The 24,765-nt window shown below is 41.4% G+C and overlaps 1 protein-coding gene across 1 annotated transcript; it reads left to right on the top strand.

Moving 5' to 3' along the window:
• Nucleotides 1-720: 720 nt before the first annotated feature.
• LOC115624639 (homeobox protein araucan) lies at nucleotides 721-24,765 on the top strand. The gene is made up of 7 exons (XM_030519407.1): nucleotides 721-1,249; nucleotides 10,926-11,468; nucleotides 15,291-15,406; nucleotides 21,805-22,136; nucleotides 22,905-24,153; nucleotides 24,223-24,326; nucleotides 24,390-24,765. Exons 1-6 carry the CDS (start codon nucleotides 1,199-1,201, stop codon nucleotides 24,260-24,262), a joined length of 2,331 nt encoding a protein of 776 aa, XP_030375267.1. The 5' UTR covers nucleotides 721-1,198; the 3' UTR covers nucleotides 24,263-24,326; nucleotides 24,390-24,765.

Genomic DNA, 24,765 nt, shown 5'->3' with positions numbered 1-24,765 from the left:
CATTTCGTTTCCATTTCTTTCTTTTGTTTGGCTCCACTCAAGTGGAAATAATAAAAGTAGCACCTGCCGAAGAAGCCAAGAGGAAACGATGAGACACAACAAACAACAACACAGTCGCACACACGAATCGAGCGGTCCCACGAGCCGTTGCTATTGGTGGTGGCACACGCACTTCCAATTCCAATGGCTACAGTCGCGCAATGGCTCTCCCCTGGCGAAGGAGCGAGGTGCGAGAGCGCAGTGATGCATTGGAACGATAAGACCAGCGCAACAGACGTACTTCGCCCACCACCCGTCCACAGTAGTGATGAGCTGAGCGGAAGGCGTTACTGGTTTCCAACGCAAGCGGAAAACTGGTCTAGACAACTCGCATTCTAGTTGGAGTGCGCGCCGTAAACTAGTGCCGTCCCATTCTAGTGCGTTTGCAGCCCCCGATGCAACGGAATGTGTGAGTTCTGACTAGACCAGAGTGACGGGGCTCGTACTTATTAGCTTTTCGTGCCCCGGTCCGGTCCGGTCCGGTCTGGTCGCAAGCAAACCAAGCAAAGCCAGCTGAGACGCAACTGTCCGCAACCAGTTCGTGTTCGAACGTAGTAAGGTGCACATCGAGAGCGCGCGCTCCCGTCTCATCGTAATCGTCAGCGTAATCGTCGTCTTCGTCTTCGTCTGGTGCCTGGTGTCTGCCTGCCTTGTCAGCCTTGTCTCAGTGCCGGTTGCGGTTGCCGTTGCCGTTGTTATGGTTATGTCGGCGTCGTGGTCGTGGCCGTTGTCGTTGTTGTTTTCATCGTCGTCGTCGTCGTCAGTTGCCGCCACGCTCGATAATCCAAATGCTCATTCCAGTTCGTCGGTCGTTCGATGAATGTGAACTGAACTCGCAGTCAGAATTTCATTTTCGCGTGCTCCTCAGTTTCCAACGGTGAAATTGTAACTGTAGTGCGTCTGGTTATGGTTATGGTCTAGAGCCAAGTACCAAGTGCCAAGTGACGACGAGGTTTTCGCCCACAACTGCTTGAAGCCGATGCCTTTTGGGCGGCAGTACCTCGGATTGGCTCCTGAATAAACAATATACATATAGTGTGACAATCCATAAATAGGTCAAACCGCATAGTTGGGTCTTGCCTGAAATAACTGAAAAAAAAAACATTCAAATAGGAAACACTCGTAGAACTGCAAATATACACAAATCTAAAGTGACATTATGGCCGCCTATACACAATTTGGATATGGCGGTTTTCCGTCGGCATCACAGGTGGGTCTCTAAAGATGTTAGTTTTTTTTAAATAAATCTTCATGTAGTGGCTGAAAACAATAACATTGTGTCTTAAAATTAAACTTAAATTCTTTCGTTAGTAGTATGGATCTCTTTAATATTGATTCTTCATCTGTTCATATCCGTCGTTTCGATTTCACTTTCGCTCAACGATTTAACTCGCATGGGCATAAATTGCAATTATTTCAAATGAAAAACATTTCAAGAAACTAAGTAAATTAATAAAAATTCGATGCATTCAAAATTGTCAAATTTCACAAACATAATAAGTCACCAAACCTTTAGCTTTTTTATTGACCTTTTCAAATGTTACAAATGTGCTCCGCTATGTCGTAAAATTGAAATTCAACTTAAATTCTTTCGTTGTAGTTGGGATCTCTTTAATATTGATTTTTCTTCTGTTCACATCTGTCGTTTCGATTTCAAATGAATAAAATAAAAACCCTTCAATGCATTCCCAATACGATAGACATTCAATCCATTCACAAATTTGTCAAATTTCCATAATACTATAAGTCACCATACCTTTAGCTTTTTTATTGACCTTTTGGAACGTCAAAGCTGTAGTCACAAGGAATTTGCAAACATTTCTTTTAAAAATAAAAAATATCGGTCGCAAACTCGAATGCTATTAAACAAAAATTTACTTTAGTATGACATAGTCTTTTGATATAAGTCGCATTTGTGTACAAACTATTTGATTGTCTGGCCGTGGCTTTACATTCATTCTAGTTAAAATCACTTGCTATAAGGTTCAATCGGTAACAATTTCTTACCATCTCTATATACATATATTAAACAGTTTGTCCTGACTGACTGATTTATTTGTGATCAACGCACAGCCCAAACGGTGAAAGCTAGGAAGCTGAAGTATTCTTTAATAGTGTAGATGCCTACTAAAAGTTTTGGTTTTGGAAAATTCGAACTGCAAAGGGGGGAAAACAGGCCCCACAGTTTGTATGAAAAATCCGCATTTTTCAACCGATCAGCGTCAATCTTAGTTTATATACTCTCAGCACAATTTCAGAAACTGTATACTTGGAAACCTCATTCATAATAATAATATAGCCTACCTCGAAAACTGATTCGCAACTACTTCATTCTTAACGGACCGCAAAAAAGGAGAAGGCTATCAATTTGTCTGCATTGTTTCTTCCTTTTTTTTTGGGTAAATATATTCTTTTGAAGGTGTGTATATTCATTCATTAAATTAAATATTCTATCTGAGTAGTATTCAAAGTATTACTGACAGATTAGAACCTCATTAGCTCAGCGAAAGTCAATCCAAATGAAATGATTAAAGTATGAAGAAGCCGTCATCTATTTATATGGATATGTAAATTTGTTTTACGGGATGCTTTTTATTGCGCATTCCAACAATTATATTGTGTTTCTCATTGGCAAACAAACACAAGGCGAGCTTGTGGGGACAGTAAGACTTGGGTCTGTGGGCAAAAACTTAATTCAATATTGATTGCTAAATTGTGTGCGTACAGTGGCATTATGTACTCGAATGCAGACAGATATTTATTCGGAGGCCGTGCAATTGTTTTTGCTTGTCGAAATGTTAATTGTGTGTGAAGCACAAATGAAGCGAGAGAGAGAGAGGAGTCCAATTTAATAAATCCAACAACTGATGCCGCCCGAATCCAACCAACAGCAGCCAAAGAGTTGGTTCGCAGGTCGGTGGGGGTCGGTGGGGGTCGGTGGGGGTCGGTGGGGGTCGGTGGGGATTGGAGGGACTGTGGGAGGTGCTGATGCAGCGATCGCGAAGACACGCACGCATTGCCAGTTGAAACTGTTGAAAAATCAATAAAATTCAATTGCTACGACCGTAAATCATAAAACTCATAACCGTAAAGTGACAGCTCAGGGCAGGCTGTGGGAATGCGCCTGCGCATGCGCATGCGCGCACGACTACGTGAGCAGCGAGCTCAATGAAAGCGCGCCCAGAAGCCGGTCGCTCGCCTGTGCTCCAGCAGTCCAGCTCTCAGATTCTACAACGGTGATAGCGCGGTCACTGGAGGTCTCAAGTCTCAAGTCTCAGGCATGAGGCATGAGGCATAAGGCGGGCAATCGATCGTTGATCGTTCAGCGTTCGATCGATCGATGGTAGGATGATTTAGAGGCGCAAAGCCAGTGCCAGAACCAATGCCAGAGCAGAGTAAGTCAGTGATCTGTGATCTACTCTACATTGCAATGCATTCCCCGATACCTGCACTTGGGCATTCGCTACTGTCTGCCAACTACCGGTCATGCTCATGTGGCGCTTGCATTCGCGCTATCAAGTTGGTCATCTTGGTCAGCCTCGGTCGGGCTCGGTCGGGCTCGGTCAGCACAGCAGCTCCAGCGGTGACGAGTGGAGGCGGGTGGCCATTCCAGTTTCTACATGGAAATGAAACACCAACTCGTACTGCGGCCCAAGATACAACTTGCGATTAGATCGCAGTCAGCAGTAGCTCCCCAGCTCCTCAGCTTGCCAGCAGTGCTGCGAATGCGATTCAAAGAAATTGGAAATGCAGCGGTAGTGCACACATGGCCAGAGATCTTATCTGCGCACTGACGCCGCATTCGCCTGTCCGCCGTCCTTGCTGAGCAGCCGCGAAGGCAGCATTGTGTCCCACTTAGACCCGACCCGAGCCGATCCGATTCACATGCCAGAGCGTCGCACAGCGGTCGCGAAGTTGTTGGTTGGCGCTTCCTTCGCCAGGAAGGCGTCGCTGCTTCCTCTCTACGCAGAGCGGAGCAAAAGTTGCATTGTCACAAGAAGCCTCATCGCCTCATTGCTTCATGAATTATGCATTCGGGCGAGGAGCTGTGGAATCTGCCAGGCGCATAGAGCTCCCTATATGGTCTCGCCTATCAGATCAGTTGTCATAATTCTCATAAATGCGTGAGAGTCGTCGTCTTTGGTTGGAACAGTGGTCGTGCCCTCTATGGGAACTGGCCACTGGCGACTGGCGACTGGCAACTGGCAACTGGGAACATGGCAATTGGACATGGATTGGTCGAATGTGTCTGTGGATGGGTGCCTTCGAGATTTGCCTTGGGCTTTGACCAGTTTATGGCGAGCCATGCCCAAGGTCTGTGTACATACATATTTTTCACTAATTAATGCGGCGCAAAAAAATTCACAGCACATACATACCACTTATATACATAAGTAAGTATATAAAAAACTGCACAAATCAAATCAATCATTTGTTCAAATGTGATAAATGATCGGGAGTTGAATTTGCTTTTTTTCTTCTTGCCATTGGACCAAATAAAATGAATTTTTTCCCTCACGAAATTGTTTGCGTCGTTGAATTTATAGTTGTTTTTGTTGTTTGTTGCATGACGCATTTATGAATTAGCAGTTTTTTTTTATTAATATTTTTAATTTCAATAATTTGTTTTATATACCTATTTCTTGATTCATTTTCTTGGGCGCAGAGAATTGGATAAAAGTTTGCTATGTTGTGACAACTTCAAATTTGGAATCTGAAGGATCAAGTCAATGCCCAACCATCGAGGTGAATCATTTTCAGATATTTGAAAAGTGAAGACGATTATATGGAAATAAATTTTATTTCGAATAATTAAAATCTGAGATCTGAGAAGAGAGATTGTTACTTTCAAAAAGTTTAGAAAGAAGGTGGGAATTAGGAAATCCAAAAGCAATTTCCATATGCTTAACCATAAACAAAGATGCTTAATAATATTCGCCTTGCTCTCTATTTCGGAGTATTTTGCGGAATTGTTTTTTTTTTTTTCAAATTCGTCTACAAATGAAAGGACACAAATTTGTTAATCTTAAAAAATAGAAACGTGTTAAAGCAATAACAAATAAAACATAAGTATCAAAATTGCTTTGGATATCTTTATAGACAAACAAGAAATATTGATAGAGTCGAGCCCCAAAAATATAACCCCGTGCTACTATGATGACCAAAAGGCTCTTAGTCGTTGTTGAAATGGGGGCGTTTATCCATACCGACGGATAGGCGAACGGACATATCTATGATCTTATGATTTCTCCCATCATTCTTTTTATACTTGTATTCGGAGATGCTTCCTTCTGCCTATAACATACTTTTCACAGACGTTATATACCCTTTGGGTAGGGTAGATAGGCACGGCAGTCAGGCCTCAGTATGATCACAGCCTTAGGGTACAGTGTATTAAAAGATGTTGGTACTAAGATATAGTGCATCGATGTTAATAAAACTTGAGACTACGGTCAAAGCAAGTAAAAAACTTGTCTGTTATTCAAAAGTGATTTTCTCACTTTAATAATATGATGAGGATATGTAAACTTTCTCGGTGTTCGGATGAATCAAGTTTACATACAAAGTGTGGAGTCTCCAGATGAACATGCATTTGGAGCTTATTTAACCCAGAAATAAATAAATAAATAAATACATTTAAAAAATTGGAAAATAAAGTAAAAACCATAGAAGCGACTGTTTCGAAATGAAAATGGAATAAATATTTAAAACAATAGTAAAAATTGTTGAGCAACAAAAGTTGTTTGAATTTCGTTATCTAAAACTGAAATAAGGAAAACAAAAAATATATAAATATAAAGAGAGACATGAACATGTAAATTTACAATTTTAATTTTATGAACTTTTATCTGCCAGTACCGAGTTGAAGCAAACCAACAACAAATATAAGGTAAGGTAGTGATTACAGAGTGATTCGAAAAAAGAGCATTATTTTTGCATTCTAGGATTTAGGAGCGAAAAAGTTTGGTATTTCTATCTTTTATACTTTCCGCGTCCCTGTTACAATGCTGACGAGTACACTGACGACTCAAGTTATATTACTGATCCAGAATGTATATGTTTTTTGGCAATTTGCCACGCATTCTACTGAGTGTTACAGATATTCGCGCTGAACTAGTCCATCTTTTCACCCTTTGGGCTTAGGGATTAATAATAAAAATGATTTCATTCGGGAACGGGAAAAGTAAGAAAATGCTTTCCAAAAAATAGCCCACATTTTAATTTAAATAAAGAAAAAAATTAACCTAAATGTAAACAAAAAGGAAATTAAATTTGAATACAAATTAAACAGTTTTTTTTACAATTTGAATTTTATCTTGAAATTACAAATTCGGTTAATTTAAATGTAATTTAATATGTAATTTTTTTGTTGTCAACTGATGCAAATAATGATAAATGCAAATGTGGCTAAATGCCACTTTTAGTGGGAAAAAGGGTTCAACAAATGCCTCAAGTTCTTGGCCCACAAGCAGTTCATTTTTTTTTTGAAATATTGACTATTGACTTGGAAACATATTATATGTGGTATATAGGAGATATTATCGACTTCATTGATGACTAAGCGAAGGATGAAGAACTAGACACAGTTTCCAGCTTCCACAACAGCGACCCAAAAGTGGCTGCCAGAATGAATTCACCTGAGGCCATACCTTCTGCTATGGAGGCAGGCATTTAGATTGAGGCTGGCCCGGCCAGACATTACGGTTACTGCATTTATTGGCCGGTAAATGTTAATGGGTCTCACTAATTATGCGTTTGGCAGCGTTTAAAGTTGCACTGGCAAGTGAAGAGTCGCAGCAACGGGAGCTGCACAGCCGCCACAAATTGTTGCACGAGGCGTATTTGACCTTTGGGTCTGTCGTCCGTCTTCCGTCTTCCGTCCGTTGTGTGCTTCTGCCCTCTGTCGTCTAGCGTCTGGTGTCTGCCGTCCACGATCTCCGATCTTGGGTCTGGAGCAACGCCTGCCGACGCGCTTTTCAAAACAGCCCCGACGCCAGCAACGCCAGCGACGACGGCATTCGATCAATTTGTTGCTGTCCATCAGCAAAGTATTCACCTTAATTATAGGTTTATCGATATTTTCGCGAAAAGGGAGCAGAAAAACAATATGAAATTAATGCAGCACACAGTACGAGGAGTTGGTCCCGCGGCAATTTTCAGAAGCTTGCGACTACATGTTCTTGGGTTCTTGGGTTCCTGGGTTGTTGGGCTCTCGGGCTCTCGGGTACATTGTCCGGCAGCCACACCTTCGATCGATTCCAGGCACTTGAGTCGTCCGTCTGTCTGTCTGTCTGTCTGTCTGTCTGTCCGGCGCATTTTGCATATTAATTCCGCATCCAAGCAAGCGGCGCATGCCATTGGCGAGTCTCGAGCAAAATGGAGGACATCAACCGAAATTTGTTGCTGCACTTGAGGAAATCCATTTGCGGGGCACTCGTAATTACTGCGGTCGGAGCTGCGGCAATTCGTCAATGGATGGCCCCAGCTGCCAGCCATCGATGGTGCAGATATGGCTGCTGCTGTGCTGTGTGTTGTGGCCGTTTCAAGGCTTAATCGGCCCGGGATTATGCATTGGAGCAGCTTCTGTGCTCCTCTGCCGTTGGCGCTGATGCGATGTTAACACCATATTCGCTTACATGTTATCGCGGCATCGTGTAATGGGCGCTCTGTCGATTTTTCGAATTAAATTTGCCATTACGCTGCACCTCGCTCTGGGTGTGGTGGCCCCAACCGTTTGCCTTCCACTCGGCACGGCCCGGCCCGGCCCGGCCTGGCTTGGTTTGGCTCGGCCATGTACACGTTGGCCATTATGTGGCATCAATATTTATGAACTTTGCCGTCTTGCTGGCAGCCTGGCAGCCTGGCAGCCTGGCAGCTTGCCTAACGTCAATTGCTAATAATATTGTGGCAAATTATTTCAAGCATCTTAAGTGCCTGCCTGCCTGCCAGCCAGCCAGCCAGCCAGTAAGCCTGCTGCCTCACATCCTCTCTCTCTGCCGCCTTTTTGCGCAACCCGTCATCAAGAAGCTGTCTCGGCTGCTGAGGCGGCCATTTGCAAGTCTTCCAACCGGCAGCAAAGCCTAGGGAAGTGTTAGTGTGGCTGTTGTTGTTGTTGTTGTAACTGCTGAGTAGATAGGCCAAGACTTGAACCGTTTGGTTATTTATAGTTCCAAGAAAGCAGAGACTTGCTAGAGCATAAGATAAATTGTTGCTTCTGAATATAAGGCCAATATTTATAGTATATAATAGCAAATAGCGGAATTGAAATACTATTGCTATTCTAGATACGGTTAACTGGGAAATGATAAAGAACTTATTTGCATTTTGAATTATTTGGCGTTGGACTATAAAACACATTTTTTCATACCCCTCAGTGCCAACTTAAACAATCTGAATTGGTTGTAAAAAAATAGCAAAGTGTTTGACATCATCGATGTGTTGATAATAAGAACTCGATTTTTTCAGAACGCTTCATTTTAAAATAACTTCAAAACCAAAGGGGATCTCTTCTCAAGAATTACAACCAAACTTAAATAAATTAAAACAAAAATAAACAAAAAATCGATGGATTGAGATTTTTTGTTGCGATTTATCGGAATACAATCGATGACACTTGACGATATATCGATTATGTGAAACATCGATGCTTTGTACGTTATTGACAACCCTACATTGATCTACTGTTCTATCGATGTCGCATCGATTATCTATTGTAATATAATATCGATGTCACATCAATAAATATCAATATGCATTTGTTAATGTTATATGTTATATGAACAACATGATGAGATGAATCCAAATCCCAATAACCATCTGCCCGGCTGTCTGCCGGTTTCAATCTGCTTTTGGCGCAATTGCGATATAACTTCGAACTGAATATTTTGACGGAGACAGATAATATGTCAATCAGATATTAGATACCTATATCATAATGTTCTCATAAAAAATATATAATTCAATAATAGTTTTTACAGCCGACAGTGCTTTTCCACTGCCCATTATCTATCTTACATTCGTAGTGTTCCTAACTGCTGTGGAGTGCTCTTAGTAGGATGGGAATGTTGTTTGTGCTTGTCTGGGCTAGGTCTGTTCCGCCAATTTATTGCCCCCAATTAGATGTGATGAAAACGGTGTTTTCTTGACGCTTAGCTAGACTACCGGACATTTTTCGACAGGATAATGGACTCCTGGCTGTCCACAAAAGCGTTGATTCGCACATCTGTGATCGGTAGCCTTAGAGCATCTTCCGCTGGCTACCTTATGGCGAATACTTACTTCCGCCTGGGAGACCCTGTGTAGTCAGGATGATTGCATGAGTGGATGGATGGACTTGAGCAGGATATAGCCCTCTCTAAATATATTGGTGCGCTACGTTCGATTCTGTTCAATAAGATCTTGATGTTTTTGAAATCAAAATCAGTTGCAGTTATTTAGAAATTTTTTAAACTTTATATAAAAGAGTGGAAAAAAAACTTCTTAGAAACAACTTAACTTCCAAAACAGCCTAACTGCCTGTCTGCTTCCTGCTCTAAGTCCGCTTGTTTCCATCTCTTAGTAAAACTCGTTGACAATTTAAAAAATTCCAATTGGCATATCTTTCTCCCCTTTATTCTTCCTTCTTCTTCGGGTTGTAAACTACGAAAAGGATAAGGCAAAACCAAAATTGAGAAATGCAGCAATTATTTAATTTCTTTCTTAACGCAACTATTTTACAAATAAATTCGAAAGAAGTCATCATACTTGTATATTCAATCGAAGGTACATACAAATATTGGTACAACAATCCAGTAGAGATTTGTCAGAAGTTGGCGACCATAATGTCTGCAGGAATCGAAAAAATTAGCAAGAATAATGGCGGATATTCAGGGTATTAAGTGCGCTATAATCAGTTCAGTAAAATAAAACGGGACCATAAATAACAAAATTTCATTATTATTCTGTTCGGCGGAAAACAGTTGTGTTTTATGAATTTTTTTTATGGTTTGAAAATCATTTTATTATATGTTTTGACGCTGAAGTATGCTTATATTGAAAACCAAAAATTTCATTGATAAAAATAAAAATATATGGTTTTTGAAAGCCAAGCCTTTTTTCAAAGGAAATATGCTCACACCTATTATTCTGTCCACATCCTAGTTTTTCTGAAAATCTGAGAGCTATGATGTTCATGTGGTTATCTCCATTTTTCCATAAAATTGGGAAGCAGAGAAGGAATTGATGTGTTTTCATTCATTTAAAGTTCCAGCAATTCGCTTTCCATTTAAAACGCATAAATAGGGTCTATGTTAGCGCTCTGATACTGCAACCGAAATCTAAGATTCTGTTGGCTGCTTTATTTCGGTGAAGAGGCCAAATATCATGAAGGAGGGGGGGACTATCTCATATTCCCATCGCCTTTGAATTGAAATGGCTCGCAATGACCGATCGGTCTTCATTTGGAGTTCTTCGCCTGCTTATCGCGATGTAGGCGAGTATTGAAGAATATTTGCTGTTGGCCGGCCCCTCGAGATTCGAGCCGGTGTCTGAAATAAAAATTATAACGACGCTTTAATTAACACGCATTAATTATGTAAACCAGTGGCGATGGGCATAAATTCCGAGTTATCAGCGCGGCCGGGCGAACGCTTGAGATATCGGAATCGCTGTCCGCAGGTGGAGAACTCCAAAGTGAAGAAGCTACCGCAGGGTGACAAATTTTTCACATTAAATCGAAGGCTGAAGTCGGTTCGGTTCTGTTCTGTTCGGATGGGATCGGTTCGAATTAAGTGATATACAGATAATGAGACAAATGCGTGATTCGATTTGGCGAAAGGTTTTAACGCTCTCTCCCTCTCTCTTCTTCTCGTTTTCTTTTTCTTCCTGTCTAATTCTCTGTCTTACAGCTCCTGCCATCGTCGGGCACTGCGCAGGCGTCACATGGCGCTGCCGCCGAAGGTACGTCCTCCGCGTCCCTGGTGATGACAAACGCGCCGGCGCTTAGCCCAGCGGGTGGCGGTGCTGTTGCAGACTGCCAAACAAATCAGCAGGCAGGTGGTGGTGGTGGGGAAGGCTCCAGTGGCGCATTAAGTCCCGATGCGTTAAGTCCCGACGCGCTTTCGCAGAATTCAAATGCCGCTGCGGGATCCGTTGGAGCAGGCGCTGGCTCCGGCATGGGTGCTGGTGGTTCCCTCGATGCCAACGCTGTGGGAACAACGCCCACGACTGGCGGAGGCTCCTGCTGCGAGAATGGACGCCCCATCATGACCGATCCCGTGTCGGGACAAACAGTGTGCTCCTGCCAGTACGATTCGGCGCGTCTGGCCCTTTCCAGCTATTCGCGTCTGCCGGCGGCCAGCGTCGGTGTCTACGGCACACCCTACCCGTCGACGGATCAAAACCCCTACCAGAGCATCGGTGTGGACAGCTCCGCCTTCTATTCGCCGCTGGTAAGTGAAAGCAAAGACAGCTAAACGGATTATCTCCACATATGACTTTAATTGTGTAGTCAGGAAGGCTTTTGTTTGTAGCGGGTTAGGCAATGAAGAAGGGAAGGGAGGCAGGGAAGGGAGGGAAGGGGGTCAGGTTCGGCGACGCTGACGGCTTGTCAAGGCAGTGGACTAAATCGAATTATCATTATGGCTGACTGAAGCTCACTGAAAGCTCATTTAGTCTGGGCCAGCACTGCTTCACTCTCCCTCTCTCCCTCCCTCATTGCCTCCATCTCTCTGTCGCTCTACCTCTATTTCGTCGATGCCTTTCTTGTTGCTTAATGTAGTGCTGGCTTCCATTGTGTAATTCGATATTTTGCTCAACGAAAGGCAAAATCATTGGCAACAAAACATATTGCCTCATGGCCTCAATTACACTTACAGATGAAACTCGGTTCTGGCTCTGTCTGTATGCCAATCAGATATATATGTATATGTGTGTGTGTGTGGAAACATATCGACACACAAGCCCCTCTGGACGATTTACTCGTATGTGGGTCTGCGCCTTTTGTATTTTCTAAGTGACCACAACAACAATGTACACGAAGAACATGCACACAGTCTTGAATGACAGACAGCTAGTGGGACAAGCGATACACGGATAAACGGACAGACGGACAGGCGGACAGTCGAACAATCAGTCAATCGGTTAGTCGGGCGGGGACAGTTGAAGGGGCAGACAAACAAACAGACAGCAGCAGCCACAATATTTTCAATTTGCAACTTCAATTAATAAGCCAAACAACTCGTTTGTATCAGCCAGAGTGCCACACTGTGGATAGACAAGACTCTCTCAAGACATTACTAAATTATTCCGCATATATCAGCTTGCCTCGGGCGAACTGACAAAACAGTTGGTCGCCAATCGTATAGCTTTGTAGAGCACTTAGAGAGCTGTCAATTGGAATAATAAATTTCCAGAGCCTTGATTTCTGTGATTCATGTGCTGGATAAAACCAAACTCGTTCGAGAGCAACTTGATTATCAACAGCTTCATCGACTTTTATGATCTAATGGGTCTATGTATTATCACTTTGCAGAAGCATACTATTATCTTATACTTGTATATTGCTGGAGTCATTATAAACTCGATACAAATTTATGGATGATGGCATTTGAAAATTTATGTCGACTTATTTTTAGTAGGCATATTTTAAAGAACAGAAGAACTTTTAAGTAATTGCAAATTAATGTTAGAAGGAATAAAAAGCTTGAGGGGAAAAAATCCCTCTCCCTTAAAAGCAGCTTACAGTACTACAATATTAAAGTACACCTAATTCTGTTTTTACACGGGCATTTTTTACACAGTTTTGATTTAACACGGTTTGAAAATTACATTTTATATATGGTTACACGACTTTATTCCATTTAGCAAGATTAATTTTGCATGTGATCATTGATCAATGTCTTTTATTACACGGTTTTCTTAAACGACATTTTTAGGAACCAATCTATCGTGTAAATGCAGAATTAGGTGGTTTAAGTAATTGTGAAGAAAGCTGGTTGTCAAACAATTGAACACATTCTAAGATTTTCTCCGACCAGGCCCAGTTGATCTTGAAAAATATCGTGTGATGAAGTGAGCTTACAGATTATATTACAAAGCAAATATTACATATACTTACTATGTTCCAGTTAAATTTGTTTTCAATTATCTGCTATTGGATAAAGTGTTGGCACTCCCGTGTCCTAAAATATTTGCTACAAACTTTGTGAAATGGGACAGCTTCTATTTGTATAATTTCAAAAATTGTTGTGTGAACATTTCTACAGATGTACGTCTCACATTATCCATGCACAGTTTTGTTAGGTGGGGATATAGATAAAATCTACATAGATTTGGTCAACATACATTTTACTTTATTAGATAAGTTTAGGTAACATATACTTTTGTATCTGTCTAGTATCAGACACTAAGAACTTACTTATGTATATCTGACCAGACAAGTTGTTTTGAAGATCTCGATCGGCTAACAAATGACTTGCCTACATAAATATGCTCATTATGTTTAATCACAAGCGAAAATGTTAGTTAGAGTGATTAGAATATCAAGTATGAGTACAATTGCAGAAGAATGTTCTAATTGTATTTGTTCTAGTTTTTCGGCTCTTCCAAATGAATTCGCATTTAATTAAATAATGGCGAACAGGCAGTCTTGCTTGAATTGCGTAAACGATGTACAAATCTTTCTAAAGTGCAAGAAAAAATTCTAAATATATTCTATGCGACGATAAAACATGTGGGGCCCGAGAGGTTTTTTAGGGGGAAAGGTGCTGGGACTATGCAGTAAATTAGTTTAAATTGATTAATTAAAATGCACAGAAATGTTGTCGCGAACAGGGGCAGGGCTGTTCGTGACAAGTCAAGAAAATCGAGAAATAACATAAAAAGCATTACGAAATTTGATGAAAATGAGAGGGAAAAAGTCAATAGGGAGCGTTGAACGCGATTGAGGCGGCAACGGCAGTCGCAGCCACCAAAGTGTCATTTTAAATTGTTATTTACAGCAACAGGAAATTCATTTTGATTCGTTGCCGCTTGCTTACAATGCTCTGTCCCCCTCACACAGCCAGTGCCTATCTCTCCCTCTCTCCCGCCCACCCTCTTCACTTAGAAGAATATGCAGACCCCCGGGCTCGTTCAACTTTTATCGGTCGTTGCAGAGTTTTAATTACGAAAGTGTCATCTGTTTGTCTCGTCGTCTGAACTCGTGCTCGACCTGGTTGCTGGTGATAAGACGGAACAGTCCCCGCCCCGCCCCGCTCCACCCCTCCCCTCCCCTTCCTTTCCCTTCCGGCTCCGGCTGCATTGAAGATCCATCAGTCGGGAGAGGTGTCGAAAGGGGTTCAGTCGATAAATTCATTTGCTGTACATGGCCCATAAATTAGAGCAGCGGTCGGTGTGCCTTTGATCGGATTGGATCGGATGCCCCGGGCATATACTTGTAGTAGATAGAATGTATGTGTGTGCTGGCTATACCTGTTCCTGATCGGTTTCGGTTCAAATGTCATATTGATAAATATATTTGTCACTCGGAGGCGGCGGCATCGATGTCGCTGTGGACGTCGAAGCGAAAGTACCAGAGCCGAGTTAAAAAATTAATAAACAACGACGAACATGATGTTAAGCAATTAAAAATGTTAATACCATTTCATAAATCAAGCGCTCACAAAAGCCCGGCTCGTAACCGCCAACCAGATTGGCCGCTGGAGCCTCCCGGCCGCCGCGGATCTGGCCAATAGTTGTTGCTCGTAAATCCGGCTGTCATTTTCCGAGGGCATAAATTGCCGGACGCCATGGCCAGCCGTTGTCGCAGTGGTTGGCCAAAAATTAAAATGCAAAGCGTCAGCATTTTCATACAACCAACAAAAACAGAAACAACAATAACAACAACAACAACAACATCAGCACGCATTATAAATCAACGGCAATAACAATAACGAACTTGTCGCTCGCGCTTAGATAGTTTTGGATTTGATTTTTTTCTCTTCGTTTCTATTTTTTGATATTTTATATGACTCCATAATTTGGCCACATGCGCTTCGTTCCGTCAGCCGGTCCATAAAATATGGATCTGTGCTCTCATCGCTTTGTTTCATCGCAAAATATGTTGCTAAATTATAAATTCCATGTTAACAAAATTGTTAATTTTTTGAGCCGACTGTGGGAAAATGATTTTGTTCGATATTCAATTGTTATACAACACAAGCTGACTGACTGGAGATGGAATATACTACTTGTATATCCATATTGATGTGATTCGGTTTCGTCTTTTTCAGAGCAATCCCTACGCCCTGAAGGACTCGGCGGGTGGCACTGAAATGGGTGCATGGACTTCGGCCGGACTGCAGCCCACAACTGGCTATTACTCCTACGATCCAATGTCTGCATATGGGTAAGCAAATAGCCACTACTGATTAATATTGATAAAAAGTAATATCTCCCTTAAAGTGGGGAATTTCTAATTTGATTGAATTTTTAATTGATTGAGCTGGAATGAGCTTTATAAGTTAGATGCTTCGTTAAAGTGAACAGCCAAGCCAAATACCAGAAACTTTATGCAACTATTTTCTAGTAAAAGTGTTTGATTTTACTTTGAAAATTGACTTTGTGTCAAATTTGTCCCCTTCATGCATATTCGAGTACGCCTAATTCTGTTTTTACACGGTTTTTTTTTTTACCACGGTTTGCAAATTAAAAATGTTTTATAACCATATATAACCACGACTTTATTCCATTTAACACGATTCGTTTTCTATATGATCAATGTCCTTTTTACACGGTTTTCTTATACGACTTCTTTAGGAACCAATCTACCGTGTAAAAACAGAATTAGGTGTATAATAACAAATTTTAGTTGTATAAATCAGAAAAGGAAATTTTGACTGAAGCAAATACAATCAAATATTCAGTCGGTATTGTTATTTAATGTTAGTCATTTTTGGGGTATCATTTATTTATTTTACAAATCAAAATTGTCCAATACATTGTAAAAATTCGTGAAGATATTGATGGTATTTTTTGATTTTTATATATTTAAGTATTCGAGCATTCTGTAACTAATTTAACCTTAGAAAATGTTTAATGCTTTTTATTTTTGAGGTGTCATTTATTTATTTTACAAATGTCCATTACGTGGTAAGAATTCGTGAAGATGTTCAGAGTATTTTTTATTGATTTTTATATACTTAAGAATTCGAGCATTCTGCAACTAATTTTCCATAGAAAATGTTTAATATTAGTCATTTTTGTCATTTATTTGTTTTACAAATCAAAATTGTCCATTACATTATAATAATTCGTGAAGATATTGAGGATATTTTCGGATTTTTATATATTTAATTAATCGGGCATTCTGTATTTTTTTTTTTTTGAAGTTTTTAATCACATTATACGGTAATTTTTTTTTTTTTTTTGGGGGGGGGGGGGGTGGCGTTAAAATGGCAAGAGTCAAGAAGAAAAAATACTAACATTAGTTAAATAAAATAAAAAATTAAAATTAAAATAACTTTTGTGATAATTGCGAGAATAATCCCAGGACAAAAAGTACTGAAGTTGGTTAGAAAACTTGATTTGCTTTTTTTTGAGTGTAATAACTGTTTCAGTATCTAGTGCCTAAGCAAGCAGTGTCAAGCAGGTCCCATGCTATGTTGCTTGCTGTTTGTGCACAAATGGCCAAGGGCGTAGGCAGCTTTTTCCAAAGGGGGTGTCAAAAAAATTAAAATTTTGATTAAATAATGCACGATGCATTTAAAAAATAACTTAAGCATACGATCAATGAAAACCTTCAATAAATCCAACTCAGATCCAATTTAAGGCGGAATAGTGCGTCAAAATAATGAACGTGTGGTCGACTTGTTATATTAATAAGGCAGCTCGAATTTAATTCCAATTTATTTTAATGAGTGTTTTTTGTGGCGCTGGCTAGAAATGGGTGAAATATGACAGTAGCCAAAGAAGTAGTTTGTTCTATAGTTTAGTATTAAATTCAATATTTTATTTGTATTCTAAAGCAGTTAAATATGTATAAGGTGCTTCCTTTCAACTACCATAATATTCCCTGAAATAAATGCATTGTTTTCATCATTGCTGGGGAAAATTGATTTGCAGAAAATTTAATGCAAATTTCCGCAGCCCCAGGGCTTGCATCAAAAAACAAAATAGACTCAGCTCTCAATGTTTGTCACTACACTGCGACAATCAAATGAAATCGAATTAGTCTAGTTTGCGGAAGTGATGGAAAAAAGGGCGGGCGCCCAAGGGTGGGGGGCTATTTGAGTCAAATGCAAATGCTCGCCGATAATTAATTACAAAAGATATGCGGGTACTTAAAATTGATTTGAGTTTAATTGTTCGAGCGCGGGTGGCTGGGTGCGTGGCTCCCGCTGCTGGGAGCTGCCGAGTGTCCGACTCTGGGGATTGTGGCGTCTCTGGCGATTGCGGGCGACGATATATTTGAATTGTGAAAATTGTGAGAGCGCGCGAAATTATTTATTTATGATTGCGGCGGAAATAATCGCAGTTAATTGCACGCCAGTGCGCATTTACACTACACACAACACAAGCACATACACACAAATATATGTATGTACATACTTGTATGTATGAAAACATACAGACAAAGAGGCACGCACAGACTTGGGGGGGGCGGAGTGGTGGACAGGGTGGACAGACATGCAACGGCAACGGCAACGGCGGCAGCGACTGCGACTGCGACTTTGCGGTTGTGGCGACTGCCCCAATGGACATTGCAGCTTGCGTGCGACAAGCCCATGAAGTCGACGGACTTGCAACTAAGTGAATGAATGCATGTACTTGTAGGTGGGTGAGAGGGAGTGAGACGGTGTGAGAGGGTGGGCGGGGGGCGGGGCAGTGGCTGGGTGCATGAGTGAGCGTCGGACTGAGCGAACGAACGCCATGTTGGCCGCCATATTGCGCGCAAATACGGTTGACAAAAATGTGTAACAGACCAGCGATTGCGCTTTGTTTAGTGCCACACAGCTGGTCAAAGGAGGGGGAGGGGCCGGCTGGCGAGTTAGGCGCCGTAATTGCCAACATGGACGGACGGACGGACGGACGGAGGGACGGAGGGACGGTTCGGACATGCCTGCTTGGCGCTCAACTTGACGGGACGGCCGTCAGTGTCATTTGGCGTGTTTGGCATTATTTGTTTAAAATGTGTTCATTGCTGTAAATTGCTACTCGCAGATAATGACAACAACAACAACAACAACAGCAACAACAGAAGGAGCAATAATAACAGGCAGCAACAACGATTGCTGGTAGCTGCAACTAAATTGCATATTTGAAGCTGGCATGTTCATGAAAAGTATATAAAAAAAGCGAAAAAAAAACGAAAAATGTATGTAAACTGCACTAAAACTAATTATCGGCGCAAGCGGCCGCTGGATCTGCCCAGCAGCGTCGCCTTCCTCTTCGCTTCTCACCGCCACTCCGCTCTGCTGTTGATTTTGTTGTTGCTGTTGTTTTTGTGTGAACAAGAATGTGATTTGTTAACAAGATTATGGGCTGCTTTATACATAGACCCACCGCCCGCTCAGAGGCATGTTCTTTTTGTTTTTATTTATGTTTTTATTGTTGGTTTTCGCATTTTGCAGCAGGCACACACACACACACACACACATACATACATGTATATTCGTATATATATGTAGTTGGTCGAGAACGCGTGGTAATTACGAACAAACGGGGGTTTCGGAAAATTATAGAACAGGGCAAAACAAAAGCGCACTAAACTTATCGTTTGCTCGTATCCGCAATCGCTACTGGTTACCAGCCAGCCAACTAACTTACCAGCCTACGCGATAATGATAGACCATGGTCAGAGATTGTAAGATCTGTACGACTTACAATGCACATATCTATGTACGTGTAGGTAATTGTCGGTTTCGTACCGCTGGATTGTTTGTTTGGCCGCACGGATGCAAATGGATGGTCATTCGGCGATCGGATGTGGATGACCATGACCGTCCTATACTAAGCATAGATAAGGCCTATAAAGGTTCGTTAAACAAATTCAACTCCTAGACCAATCAGAAAAAGTACATTTTCCTTACAATAAAATATTAGATATATATTGAATTTAATGTGTTTGGATTTATTTTAAATTACTATTATACACCTAATTCTGGTTTTACACGGTAGATTAGTTTTAGAAAAATCCGTGTAAAAAAGACCGTGTAAAGAAGACAAAATAGGTGATTGGTTTCATTCAAAGGTTTCCAGTATTAGATTCTACACATGGATAGGTGTATGTGTATATGTATTTTGATTATGTTTGGAAACAAACGTCGTCTTTATCTGCTGCGTGCTTACACTAACCATATTACACATTCTTCTCTCTTCTCTTGAGAAAGCACGGAATAACTTTTAATGCTTTATTATTAGCTATAATTAGTAAAGATATCTCGTAACGAATTTTTTTTTTTTGTATTATTTGGTCCTATTTTATTGTCCATTTCAGCCTTACATATATGTACATATTATGCACTGTTTTTTCTTTTAATATTGTTATTATTATTATTGTTTTCTTCAAATATTGTAATATTCAAATGTGATGTCAATTATACCTTCAATGAAAGCTCTTTTATTCTCAAGTAAATTTGCTTGTATAAAGGTAGTATTTTGTTCTTTGAATTTATACCGCATCGTCCTCTATGTTAGTATTTTTCAATATTATTAAATTTCACCGAAAATGTTGCGATAGGCAGCTATCCCATAAAGTAGGTTTCTAATTTTAATACTTGTAGGTTTTAATAATGGAGACATAGTTTTTTAAAAACGTTGAAGATGGCAACGAAGCCACATGGCTTTTATAGAGTTACTTAAAAATCATAGCCATAGTTGTGCGTTTTAATATAAATATAGAGTATAGTTTTTGTTTGTTGGTGTCCTTGATTTATTGTTAATTTTAAACTTGCAATTTTTAAATAACACTGTTATTAAATATATGTAAAATTTACTCAAGAGTTTCTAAAGTAGTGCATTCATTTTATTTATTAGGAAATTGTTGTTACGTTACCTAAAAAAAACTTGTTCTATTCTTTACCTACAACACTGGAGGATGTATCTTATATTTGATTTTTGTTTGTGTTTGCTTTAAGTCTGTATATTGTTTGATATGTAATTTTCAAAAACCAAAACAAAAAAGTATTAAAGAGTGTTTTTAAAGTTTGCATTAAATTAAATTACAAAATATGACGTTTAGTACTGAGTTTTTCTTGCTTTTGCGCCGATAGCGGGCTGGAGGTTTTCTTTTCAATTATTACGCCTATGGCATATCTCATAATTATTTCCAATAATTATTCAGAGAACTTCAGTGAATCTGTTCTTTCTAAACAGTAATTTTTTCACATTTTTTTTTATTACGTTCAGTTGCTTAATAGATTAACTTTTGATTCAGTGTCAAGAAAAGTAAAGTAAATATGTAATTTTAAAAATTTTACTAAGTATAGTTGTTTGTCAATAAGGGAGATTTAGGAACACAAATATAGAATTTCCTCGCTCACTGAGACAGTTTTATTGCACTTTAATTTTAAAGTGGAAACGGTTTCTATTTAAGATGCAATAAACGCATCGCACCAAAGTGGAAGAAGAGCAGAAAAAACTGAACAGTCGCTAATAAAAATGGAGTTGAGGACGCACCAAAGCGAACTGGGCAACGTCCTTGTGGCAGGCAAAACAGAAAGAAAAGACAAAAAAACAGTAAAAAGATGCAAACATCAACTTCAACGCTGCATAAAAAATCAAGGCTCTATTTTGTACCAACAACAATGCCGAACAAGGCAAAAAAAGGACAGCAACAACAACAAGAATAACAAGAAGAAGAACAGCAATAACGAATCTCCATCACACACACACACACACAGGCAACAAACACAAGTTTCCTTCTTCATCTTGTTGTAAAATTCACCGCACAATCTGTTGATTCTGCGGCACCATAAAAATCCCATGAAAATTTTTTACAAAAAGAAAAAAAGGGAGGGGGTGTGGAAAGAGGTGGAGGGGGGCTGGCAACACACAAAAAGAGCTCGAAAGGGACGAGAGAGAAAAAATGAAATGAAAGTGGATTGTCGGACGCTGCGTCGACACGTAGAGTTGAGGGGCATGCGCCAGGGCGGCGCAGCTTAATCCTGAAGCTGGAGCAACTTTGGCCGAACGTACCCCAGAGCTGGCTAGCTGGGATCAGTGGATGGGATTGGAAGTGAGCCGCTGGCTGCCTGCCAGGCTGGCTGCAACGACAGGATAAAAGCGTGCACAGACAGGAGTTGTTGTTTAGTTGCTGCTTCTACTTCTGCTCCTGCTCCTCCTGCTGCTGCTGCTGCTGCAGTGCAGCCGGCGGCTTGCACCCACACACACACACACTCACGCACTCACGCACACACACACACATAGTCGTGCAGACACTTTCCTCATCGTTGTGCTCATATCTGTTTTCGTTTTTGCGGCTGCTTGTTGTTGCTTTTTGTTTCCGTGCGCTGTTTCACAACTGTGTTTTACAATATTTTGACGCAGTGCCGCACTCGAGGCGCCGCCGACGCGTCGATGGGTCGAGGGTGCCACCGGGTGGTTCGGGTGGTTGTGGCGGTGGCGGTGGCAGCGATAAGCAAACATCAGTTTCCATTTTTCGTATTTTAATGAATTTTCATGTTTTGCGCGTTTTCCTCCCCACCCCTCCCCTCTCCTTCATCTTGTGGCGTTTCGCTTCGCATTTCAATTAGAGGCGAACGCATGTTCTGGCAAATTACTAACCAGTTTTCTACGCTCTTCCAGCTATGGGGCCAGTTATGATTTGGCTGCGCGGCGCAAGAACGCCACACGTGAGTCCACGGCCACACTGAAGGCGTGGCTGAACGAGCACAAGAAGAATCCGTACCCCACCAAGGGCGAGAAGATCATGCTGGCCATTATAACGAAGATGACGCTGACGCAGGTCTCGACCTGGTTTGCCAATGCTCGCCGGCGTCTGAAAAAGGAGAACAAGATGACTTGGGAGCCAAAGAATCGCACAGACGATGATGATGATGCTTTGGTCTCGGACGATGAGAAGGATAAGGAGGATGTGGAATCGAATAAAGGTGCGCAGGGCACAGGTTTGGCCAAAGGTAATTATTACTAGAACTTACCTTTCACACTGGGAGAACCTGAACACTAGTTTTGTAACCATTTTTATACAAGTGGAAAGGAGCGATAGATGATATACTATAGCGTTAGGAATGATTATCTGTATTTGTAGAGAGCAGTATTTAAACAGTTATCAATAAAAAAGCCATCCTTCTTCTTCTTTGCTTGATTTCTCAGGAATTCCTCAAATAACGAAAAGTATTACCAGTTTTTCTATGGAATTCAAAGGCGATTCGAAACATAAAAAAAATTATAAGAATATGCTCCAAAAATATTGCTTTTTAACTGATTTCGTGGAATTTTTGCGAGTGCAAGAAAAGGTTCGATAGCCCTTTCAGAAGGAAACAATTAAGATAAGATAGTAGCGCCAAAAAAGTACAATATCTCATACATTGTACGATGAGTAAGATATTTTAAAATGATTCTTCTTTTCCTTCAGACTCGAAATAACAAGTTTCTAGATCTAGAGACAGACATCTACAATTTCAGCAAGACAGTAGAAAGATAAGACATTTACAATGATTCTTTTTTTCTGCAGACAAGTTTCTAGATCTAGACATCTACAAATTTAGCAGGACAGTTGAATTCTTCGCAGTTAGTTTCTTGGGACTTTCCCTTTCAGGAACTTTTACTTTGTTATTTGATTAAACCAAAATGTTTGATAATTCTGTAGCCCAGGTTCGGGTTCTCCAAACTTCAGTTGATTGCTATAATTGTTATATTAGAGCTTTGGTTGTTTCGTGGCACAGATGCGCCCAAAGATGAGGACGAACTGACCGACGAGGATCAAAAGTCGATTGGTCAAGCGAATATATTGCGCAGCGGCTTTGGCTACAGCTCAGGTAGCTATCATGGCGGCGCTGGCAGTGGCCATCCGGCTAGCTATCACCCGTATCATCACCAGCACGCCGCCTACTACCAAGCGCCTCAGCAGACCATGCTGCCCGCTGGATTCCATGCCGGCTCTGATGGTGGCTTGGGCAACAACAACAAACATGGCAACGAGCACAGCGATCCAAAAAACCAGCTCGGCCGGAACTGTGGCGTGCCAATTCCAGCTACCAAGCCCAAAATCTGGAGTTTGGCCGACACAGTCGCCTGCAAGACACCCCCACCAGCGTACATGGGCCAGGCGGTTCCCGGCCAGCTCCTGCCTCAGTCGCAACAGGTGCAGCGCCTATCGCAGCAGAGCAGCCTGGGCATGACCATGAATCTGACTCAGCAGCAGCAGCAACAGCAGCAGCAGCAGCAGCAGCAGCAAGAGCAGCAGCAACAGTCGCTGGCAATGGGCAGCCATACCTTCAGCGGAGCACCCTATTTAAGGGCGCATACTACGGCCTACGGGGGTTTTCTAGGGGCTACGACGCAGCAGCTGCATACTACGAGCAATGCCCCGTACAACAATCCCAATTTGCAGAGCAGCAACAACACCAATCCCAACAGCAGCACCAACATCAGCAACACCAGCAACACCAGCAGCAGCAACAGCTCCAGCGGCACACATACGCCTACCATCCCTACCATCCCTACGGCAAATCCGAACGCTGCGACTCTGGGCTCGCAATCGCAGTCGCTGGCGGCGTCGCCAGTCCAGCAGCTGGTCGGGCAGTTTCCGGGAATGCGCCAGTCACACCCACACCTACACCAACAACCACATCCGCATCCGCATCCGCATCAGTCTCAGTCTCAGCCCGTAGCGAGTCAGCGGGCGATGGGGTTTCCCGAAGCCCAACCCGATACTCCACCCCAAACTCCGCCGAATATGAAGGTATTGAACGGAGCTTCGAGTCTGCTGCCTATCGCTTCGCAAGCCCCTACGACCGCTACTTGTCGCAGCAGTAACAACTTCGGCATACCCTGCAGCTACCCCATGCCGATGAATTTCTCTACCCGCTATGGCGAGTACTCGCCCAGGGACGACTGCTCCAGTGGCAGCAGCAGCTCCCTGTCTCCTCAGCTGCAGCATAACGAGAACATGTTCAAGCCGCTGTTCAAGAGGTACCCCCCCAGCCCAGCACACTTCTAGCAACATATAGTATTTCATAGACCTTTCCGACTGTCTTACAGAGACCAAGTATCGCTTGCCGGTTTCGTGCCTCCTGTTTAGAGACCAAGACCTGAGCATGCATGCATACTTGGATTTAATTGTGTCCGCGAATCGGAGAACTCTGGTAAGTTTCTGCTATTTGGGGGAAAGAGCTGAACACTTAAAATATGACTTCTATATAATGCAGATCAGAGACACGAATAAACTAACTGGCCATTGGGGCTCGTGCAACAAATTTCATAAAAATGTGTAATACTAATTATTTATAAATAAAAATACCTACAAATACAATTTGCCGCAAGTAACTTACTATATACAAGTATATATAAATATATTGTCTTAATCTACACTTACTTAGGCTTAACACTTGACAAGATTCTTTTTGTAACTGCATTGTAAAATCGCGAATATTTAATTTTAGTTTTAAGATTTTAAGCTGTGATACACTTTACATTGTTTACTAGACTAAAAATAAAATATAGTATGTCGACTCTATGAACACATAATTATGTAGCCTAATGCAATTTTGATTTGTTTAATAAAAATTAATCTTTGTAATCCCA

The sequence above is a fragment of the Scaptodrosophila lebanonensis genome, unplaced genomic scaffold (assembly GCF_003285725.1).
Source record: "Scaptodrosophila lebanonensis strain 11010-0011.00,11010-0021.00 unplaced genomic scaffold, SlebRS2 tig00000061-arrow-pilon, whole genome shotgun sequence".
Taxonomy (NCBI): Eukaryota; Metazoa; Arthropoda; class Insecta; order Diptera; family Drosophilidae; genus Scaptodrosophila; species Scaptodrosophila lebanonensis.
Note: the sequence above shows the minus strand (reverse complement) of the source record. Positions and strands in the feature narration are given on the sequence as shown.

What these genes read in the sequence shown, in the direction of transcription:
- LOC115624639 (XM_030519407.1), top strand. Translation starts at nt 1,199, where the DNA reads ATGGCCGCCTATACACAATTTGGATATGGCGGTTTTCCGTCGGCATCA. An exon ending in GGGCACAGGTTTGGCCAAAG is followed by an intron (nt 22,137 to 22,904) that starts GTAATTATTACT and finishes TTCGTGGCACAG; the next exon opens with ATGCGCCCAAAGATGAGGAC. An exon ending in TTCAAGCCGCTGTTCAAGAG is followed by an intron (nt 24,154 to 24,222) that starts GTACCCCCCCAG and finishes ACTGTCTTACAG; the next exon opens with AGACCAAGTATCGCTTGCCG.